Source organism: Mesoplodon mirus (assembly GCF_964341445.2).
Source record: "Mesoplodon mirus genome assembly, chromosome: 5".
Lineage (NCBI taxonomy): Eukaryota > Metazoa > Chordata > Mammalia > Artiodactyla > Ziphiidae > Mesoplodon > Mesoplodon mirus.
In genome coordinates, this window is record NC_138980.1 from 21,864,006 (window position 1) to 21,872,453 (window position 8,448).

The window sequence follows — 8,448 nt, forward strand, 5'->3', positions numbered from 1 at the left end:
AATAGGTTTGTTCTTGGCGGTTGTCTACTTGCCTTGCTCTCATTTACGCACATGCAGAGCTACAAGTCACTGCCCTGTAGGAACCTCGGTTTCCTCCTGGAAGAACCGGGAACCCAGGAGCCAGCAGCCCAAGGAGCTCGACCACGAACCCAGAATGGGGTCTGGACAAGTGATAGGCTCAGCCAGGGCTCTCCTCGCAGACAAGCTCGAAGAACTACATTTCCCAGAATCTTTTGTTCTCGCATGGACTACATTTCCCAGAGGGGCTCGCGACTGTCCCTGCCCCGCCCCTCCCGGAGCTACGTGTGGCGTCGGGCGTCGGGCGTTTGCCGTTGGCTTGAGCTAATTACTCGCCAGAGGTCCGCCAGGGCGGCACCGCGTGGAGTCCCCAGCGGAAGCTTCTGTCCGGCCGTGGCAGTTCCGGAGCCTCCAGCCTGCGGCCCGCGGAACCCCCGATGCCTGGGCGAGGTGAGCGGCGGGGGGTAGGCAGGATGCGGGAGGGAGCACCGGGCTTCGGGAGGATCCGTCGCCGGGGCATGGGGCAGAGGCCCAAGAGACGCGAGCCGGGTCTTTGTGGGCGCCGGCGGGCCGAGAGCCGGGCACCCCTGGCTCTGTTCGCCTTCCGCCCCCAGCCATCCCACTGACGTGCCCCTGAACGAGACAGGTCGGACACATCGTCCCCATCGGCTGGACCCAGCCACCCTCCTGCTTCTTTCCGACCAGTTCCCAGCGCGCTGCCTGCTCAGCGCCTGCCGGCATTTGAGTTTGTTTCAGGCTGGCAGTGAACGTGAGAAAATTATTTCCTCCCCTTACCATCACCCCTGCACTCCCGAGTGACAGGCTTGTTTTACGCGAGAAGTGAGTCGCCAGCTTCCCCCAGTGGCAGAGCCAGGACTGGACCCAGGTCTTTGGTTTAATGTGCCCTTTCCTCAAGACAGCAGCCCCTCCCCGCCATAGGAGAGCTGATGTTTTCCCTTTTCAAAGCAGCTTTCTCTAGAAATCTGGAAATTGTTTCCTTGACAGGAGGGGGAGGAATTGGGTGGGAATGCTTGAGGTGGAGAAAAGTTGTCACATGCACGCAGGGAGGTTAGAGCAGGTGCTCTGGAGCCCGCGGTGCCTGGAACCCTGGTGCCACCCTCCCTGGCTGTGTGGACTGGGACAAGTTGCTCCCACTCTGCCCTCAGTTTCCTGATCTATAAAATGGGGTGCTGACAATGCCAACTGTGCTGTGGGACTCGATGATGTATTGATAGGTAGTGCCTGGCACGCGGTGAGGCTCAGGGAGTTGCTGCTACTGCTGATAGAGTCCTAGGACTTTTCCTCTGAGCCAGGGAAAGAGCTGGGCCTGGACCAGGATGACCCAGCCCTTCTCTCTGGTCCTGTCTAACCCTCGTTCCTTCTGACTTCCTTCTCTTGGGGCACTTGGCATCATTTTCAAGTGGTATAAAGGTTTCAGAGCTGCTGATTCTGAGGTCTAGAAAGCAGAAGGGGCTTCCTCCTGGTTCCCTTTTTCTTCTCTCAGATCTGGCTTCTGGAGACTTCTCCCATCCTAAGGTGAAACTGCCCAGAAAGAGGACATGGCTACTGAACAGAGGGAAGCAAGGTCTCGGGTGAGTTCATTGCCATCTCAGGTCTTAGAGATAGATGGGTTTTTTTTTGTTATTTTACCCTTAAACTGAAGTTTTCTCCCCAATACAGTCTTCACCAGGATTTGGAGCCCATGTCCTTCTGCCTTGGAAGAGTTGGTCCACCCTGGTGGATGGTGGATTGCATAGGGAATGCTTGCCTCCAACCCCCCAATCTATGGCCTGTGTTTCTCTTTTTTTTCTAATAGACACTCTTTTATTCATTAATCTCAATTCACTGTATGATTACTGAATTGATAGGTAAGATGCCACATGTCTTATACCACTTGGGGTCAGAACAAACAAACATGCACACTTGGCAGAGCTCCTTTCTGGCCTGTCTCCTTTGCTCAGTCGTGTCCCCCTCCCTACCCTTGGCCAGAATGCTTTTCTTTTTCTTTCCGCCCCTGAGAAATCCTCATGATACCTTCGCCAGGCTTTTCCCAGTCCATAGTTTTTAGTTTTTCTCCATCTTAACTTTCTGGATCATGTGCCTTGCTTCTGTCACTCTCTTGAAAACTGATGTTGACCTGCCATTTTCATCTTTATGTTGTGAGAATGAGGGTGGGACCCCATCCAGGTGAGCCACTGTGTGAACAAAGGATAGCCATGCTGGTGGGGACGTAGATGGAGAGGTCTCTTGACTCCAAGAGCAGAGAGAAGACTCCTCAGGAAGCAGCAGTGTATGGGATATCATGGGATATTGGTAGTGGAGAAGCAGTGTATACGGTGATTCCTCAGTGGGGCTTTTGAGCCAGATGGCCAGGTTTGTGCCCATCTCCTCTGTTGCTGTTAATGGGTCTTGGGCAAAAAACTCCACCTCTCTGTGCCTCAATTTCTTTCCTCTCTGTGCCTCAGTTTCTTCACCTGTAAAGTGAATACAACAACTGGGCCTACCTCAAAGGGTAGATGAGAGGATCCTGGGAGTTAGTGCATGGAAAGCATTCTTATCAGGGCCGGGCACATAGTAGATGTTCAATATGTGGTGGTTGTGGTAGCTAAACGATATTATTCTAGTTCATGATGTCTATCTATCTACTGTTGGTAGATAGAAATGACTATACAGTGTCCTTCCTTTACTCATCCTCATCTAATAGTAGTTAACGTTGCTGGGGAATATCCTGAGGGCTTCACCTTTGTTCTCACTCTCATAGCGAAGCAGAAGTTATCACCCCCATTTTACACTTGAAACTGAGGCTCAACGAAGTCAGGCAACCTGAAATCAAACCCAGGTATGTCTGGCCTCTAAGTTCATGTTAGTTATCATCCAGCCTTTCGTCTGGTACATCTTTCAGAACACAGGGCAGGCCTGGCTCCCAAATGACCAGAGTTCTCTGCAATGTGATGTTGTGTATCTTTTGGACCCATGAAATGTGGTAGTGGTTGATCTTCTGAGACTGTGGCTAGGACCTGCCTCTGCATATTTGGGCTACTTTTTTCTAAGCCCTTCCCATTCCATTCCAACAGAGCCAGGCTGCTCTCTTACCCAGAATCTTCTCCATCCCTGCTTGTGAGTCCTATGTGACATTTCTCCCTAACCTCACCTGCTGCCGATACATCAGTACTATGTGGAATTGTGTGTAAAACTCAGTGACAGGACGTTTAAGACCAGAGAGAGAATATACCCACCAAGTGCTGGGTTAAAAGAAAACTTCAGTTATCGTCTTGTCTCTGCCATTGGTAAAGTATGTGACCTGGTGTCTTAACTGCCCTGGACCTGGTGTTTCTCATCTCTAAAATGAGGATTGAACGAGGAAATAGTATATGGTCCTGTCCAGCGACACTTTTCTTGTTCAAGTTGTTTCATGCGTTTTTCTTGTCTGCCAGTTGGATTGTAAATTCTTTTGAGGGCAAAGATCATTTCTTGTATTCCCTGCCATGTGCCAATAAATTATCTTATTATACATGCACTGCATGTTAATGTTAAAAATCTCAGAGAATAAAAACGTAAAATCAGTCTTACCCCAACATCTTGAGATAATCATGGTCATACCTTTGGTATGCAGCCCTCAGAATAATTGTCTGTGTACCTTTCTTTATTTATTATTTATTGATGTACATGTGTACATATGTATGTATGTATATTTTTATTTTCTCATTTTAGCTTTTTATTTTGATAAAATACACATAAGATTAAACTCACCACTTTAATCATTTTTGAGTATATTGGCATTAAGTGCGTTCACAGTGTTTTGCTACCATCACTGCTCTTTACCTCCATTGTATGGATTATCATTTATTACTTAAGCCTATGAGATAGGCGTTGAGAGGCAGTTCCTTGGATTGGAATTCTACCTCTACCACTGACCAGTGATATTGTGATTTATAATACGAAATATATATTTGGTCTTTGTCCCTGTTCCTGGCACATAATTTCCAAAACCCTTGTGATTTCCTAAGTGGTTAGTAATATATGCTTTTTATCCCTGAAATTACTTCAGAGCAATGAAGGCACAATGGGTGTGTTTTGTATCCACACCAGAGTTTATGTTAATGAGGTTACTTTTGTACCCCACCTAAGGATGCGGGCGAATTGCCAGGGGAACCAACCTTGATTAAAGTGTTGGAATTTTCAGTCCTGCCCCCCAATAACCCCTCTTATCCATCTGTCACCACCCTAGGAGATGAAAGTTGAATCAGTCGCCAATGGTCAGTGATTTAATCAATCGTGCCTATGTAATGAACCTCCATAAAAACCCAGAAGGGTTCAGAGTTCTTCCAGGTTGGTGAACATGTAGAGAGTCAGAGAGAATGGTGAATCCCGAGAGAGCATGGAAGCTGTGCACCCCTTCCCTGTGCCGCTCTTTCACCTGCCAGTTCCTATGTCTTCTTTTATAATAAACCAGTAATCTAGTAAGTAAATGTTTTCCTGAGTTCTGTGAGCCACTCTGGCAAATTAATGAAACCTGAGGAGAGGGTTGTAGAAACCTCCAATTTATAGCCAGTCAGTCAGCAGCACAGGTAACAACCTGGACTTGTGATTGACATTGAAAGGGGGCCAGTCTTGTGGGAATCTGACACTATCTTCAGGTGTCAGAATTGAGTTTAATTGTAGGACACCCAGCTGGTGTCCCACAATTGCTTGGTGTGTGGAAAACCCCCCACATCTGGTGTCAGAAGTGAAGTAGTGTTGTATTAAGAGTAGCGGAGACATGCAGGAGGAGTGAGTTTTCCCTTCATACCAGCTGTGTGACTTGGATAAATTTCTCTTTGTTTTCTCTTGTGTAAAATGGACACAATAATAGTACCTTCTTCATAGGGTTGTTGTGAAGATAAAATAAAGATATACACTAAAGGTTAATATAAAGCTCTAAGAATAGTACTTAGCCTGAAAAAAGCATTCAATAAATTATAGCTATTTTAATTTCCATTATTACTGTCCTCAAGCTTTAGGGAGCACAGAGTGCCTTCAGTTATTTAACCTAGTCTCTGTCGGTGATTATTGAGGTTGTTTCCATTTCTTTGCTGTTACTAACACCATGATAAATGTCCTTGCATGTGCATTTTTGTTCAGTGTTCATTATCAAACAAATATAGTAATTGGAGAGTTAAAGAGTATGCACATTTTAAAGCTTCTAATGTATGTTATCAAATTGCCAACAGGAAGATTATTCTAATTAACACTCCCACTAATGGCCTTAATACCTCCACCCATCTCTTGTAGCAGTTAACTCGGAGCCTGGTTCATACTTCCTGCTACTCAGTATCTATTTGTCATTGGTCAGTTGTTCATTAAGCAAATGACCTGGAACCTTCAGAACCTAGAATAATACAGAAGCATTTCATGGTAGCCCGTCTACTCCCCACTGCCGCCTTTTTCACCCTGTGTGATGGGTGGTCCTGGGTGAGCTGAGATGCTTGTCTCTACAGGTGTCAGTGACGTTTGAAGATGTGGCTGTGTTCTTTACACGGGATGAGTGGAGAAAGCTGGCTCCTTCTGAGAGAAACTTGTACCAAGATGTGATGCTGGAGAACTATAGTAACCTTGTCTCATTGGGTAAGGAAATTTTCCCTGTAGATACAGAGTTCAGAAATTGGGATACCTCAGCATCTGATTTCCTGGGTAAAAGCCCTGGGTCATTAAAAACTTTAGCTGAGTTTTGCCTTAGCACTGTGCAAACTGGATCTCCATAAATAAACCTGAAAACCTTTTTCTCCCTCGTAGGTATGGAATTGCCCCATGGATGGGACAGTCTACAGAGCTGCACATTAGAAATTCCCTCACTGCAGGCAACATTTTCCCACTATGACTGAACTATGATGTGTTTGCTCATCTCTTAACAGAGAGCATCCCTCAACCTTTTTCTTTGACCCAACACTGGCTTTTTTCAATTCTCTTTTACAGGGGTCAGCAAACTTTTTCTGTAAAGGGCCAGGGAGTAAATACTTTCAGCTTTGTGGGCCACATATAGTCTCTGTAACATATTCCTTTTCTTTTTTTTGAACCATTCTTTGCTCAAGGGCCATGCATAAACAGACAGTGGCCTAGATTTGGCCTATGACCCATAGTTTGCTGACTGCTGCCATCTTTCAAAGGGAGCCAGATAGTGTTTTCTCATTTTAAACAAGCTACTTGGTACATAATCCTTTCCACAGATACCTGTTACAAATATTAATTTAATCTGTACATTTAACATACATTTAACAGTATATACATATTCCCTCTTGTATAGAAAGCTATTAGCACCCTGTTAATCAAGTCTGCATGTTTATCATACTTCACTAACATACAACTAAATGTTACATTGCCCCTTGCTTTTACCCTAACACACCCCTCACATTGTGGGGGCACAACTGGAGCATCCCACAGAAGTTCTCTGTATCATCCTTTGAGTTTTCCGCTCAGATCTCAGATACCTCTTTGTGTCAAGGCAAAATCAAGTGTTTTTTTTCTTTTTCTTTTTTTTTCTTCTTTTTGGTCTATGAGCAGGACTCCCATTTTCCAAACCCGAGGTGATCTCCCTGTTGCAGCAAGGAGAAGATCCCTGGAAGGTAGAGAAAGAAAGCCCTGGAGGCTCCTCTCTAGGTGAGTGGGTGCGGAATGTCTGCAGGCAGCAGTCTGGTAAGTGAGTGCATGTGCAACTCGGAGATGTTGGTCGGGGAATTTTCTGCAGGTTCTCAGTCCTGAAGAAGTTTTGGAGAAGGGATGCTAAGGCCCCTAGTCACAAGCTTCCTCTTCTTCTCTGATAATTACTGCACAAGTGAATCTCTCAGGATCTTTTCTCTTGTGATTTCCTGTTGTTTCAGAGGAGGGCTACATTGTCATGCATTCATTCAGCAAACTTAGTGCATTTAAGGAACTGCAGATAATTCATTCAGACTGAAGCTCAGGGTATATGGGAAAAGAAAGAGATGAGGAAGGAAATGAGATTAGAGAGCCAGGTGGGGGCCACACTATGAAGTGCTTTGGTACAGTTCTTAGGGATGGGAACTGTCCATGGATGACTGGAAATAATTGAAGAGTTTCAAGCAGAAGAGTTGTATGGTTGTTGATATTTTAGAAAAAATAGTCTGAGTCTGAGATACTTTAAACGTCCCTCAGTAAAGGCTAAAGAAGCTGAGGTGGGTCCCTACACTGGCACACAGCACCACAGTCAGAAAGCAGCAGCACTGGTGTGGGCAGAGCTCCAAGCTACGTGAAGGACTAAAGCAAGTTACGGTGCATTATTATGACATATCGCGATTTATGTGTAAAGAAAATTACGTGGGTGTTTGTCTATATGCATTATGTGCGTGTAAGTGCCAAGAGAAAGGTCGGGGGACACCTAAGCTGGTAACTAGTTACATTTGGATTGGGACTGAGAATGGGCATTGATGAAAGGGGACTTTAGTTACATGCAATGTTATTAAAATTTTCACAGAGAATATATTCATGAGTCCTTATTACACAGTTTCAATTAACTAAGAATGGTTACTTTGGAAACACTGTTGGTCCTAGATTTGAAGTGAGGAAAAACTAGAGGTGGGAACCTTCTGGAGATTATTCCATAATGTAGGCAAGACATTACCTGGAGGAAGGCATGTGCAGTGAGTTCAGGAAAGAGGAGAGGTCCCTTTATTAAGGGTATAGGACAGGTTCGGTGTGGGATGGGTTTCATTTGAAATGTTAGTGAAATATGGGTAGAGGTCACCAGTGGACAGCTGTAGAAGGTAAACAGGGTCAGAACTCAACAGGGAGGTCAGGGAGCCATGAGTGCAAAGGTGGCATTTGAAGCCTTGAGCTGAGCAGATGAGGGACCGGAGGAGAGGACAGAGTCCCAGGAAACCTCAGTTTTATGAGGTGGGTTAAGAAGGAAGAATCTGTGGCTGAGCCTGAGAAGAAGTCACCAGAGGAGAAAACTGGCAGATTGGGCTGTCATGGAAGTTGAGGACTGAGAGCTGTTGACTTGGGGAGGCCAGGGCTCTGGGGGAGCCAGGTTCTAAGCCTCGCTCACTGCTTCCCTGTCCCGTGATAAACAGCAGTGCAACCTTGGACAGAAGGATGCAGGTCCTGCCCTGGCGGAGCTCAGTGGAGGTGGAGGCTAATCGCACACAGGGCTGTGGAATGACAGCCTCCGGTGAGGACCTCGGGGGAAGAGCCACAGGTGCTGTGAGAACGGGGAACAGGAGGACTGCTGTGGGCAAGGCTTCCCGAGGAAGGGCCGGATCCCACATTGTGAGAAGCGTTCAGGCACAGGAAGAGCACGTCCGAGAGTCCAGACAAAGGAAGCCGGTGTGTGGAGACGGGAGCAGGGAGAGGGGGCCGGGACCTGAGAGCCAGGCACAGCCTCTGAGGAGTTGAAGTACCCTGGCCACTGGCCCAGGTTTATATTGTGCAAGGATC

At 46.4% G+C, this 8,448-nt stretch overlaps 1 protein-coding gene across 2 annotated transcripts; it reads left to right on the forward strand.

Annotated features, from left to right (window-relative positions):
* Positions 1 to 315: 315 nt before the first annotated feature.
* LOC309804819 (zinc finger protein 354A-like) lies at positions 316 to 8,215 on the forward strand. Of its 2 annotated transcripts, XM_082622435.1 has the most exons (5): positions 316 to 468; positions 1,523 to 1,610; positions 5,496 to 5,622; positions 6,556 to 6,651; positions 8,085 to 8,215. In XM_082622435.1, the coding sequence occupies exons 2-5, from the start codon at positions 1,578 to 1,580 to the stop codon at positions 8,171 to 8,173; spliced, it is 345 nt and encodes a 114-aa protein (XP_082478561.1). In that variant the 5' UTR covers positions 316 to 468; positions 1,523 to 1,577; the 3' UTR covers positions 8,174 to 8,215. The 2 variants fall into 2 exon arrangements, with proteins under 2 accessions (XP_082478561.1, XP_082478562.1); XM_082622436.1 differs by lacking the exons at positions 6,556 to 6,651; positions 8,085 to 8,215 and adding an exon at positions 5,791 to 6,523.
* Positions 8,216 to 8,448: the final 233 nt, after the last annotated feature.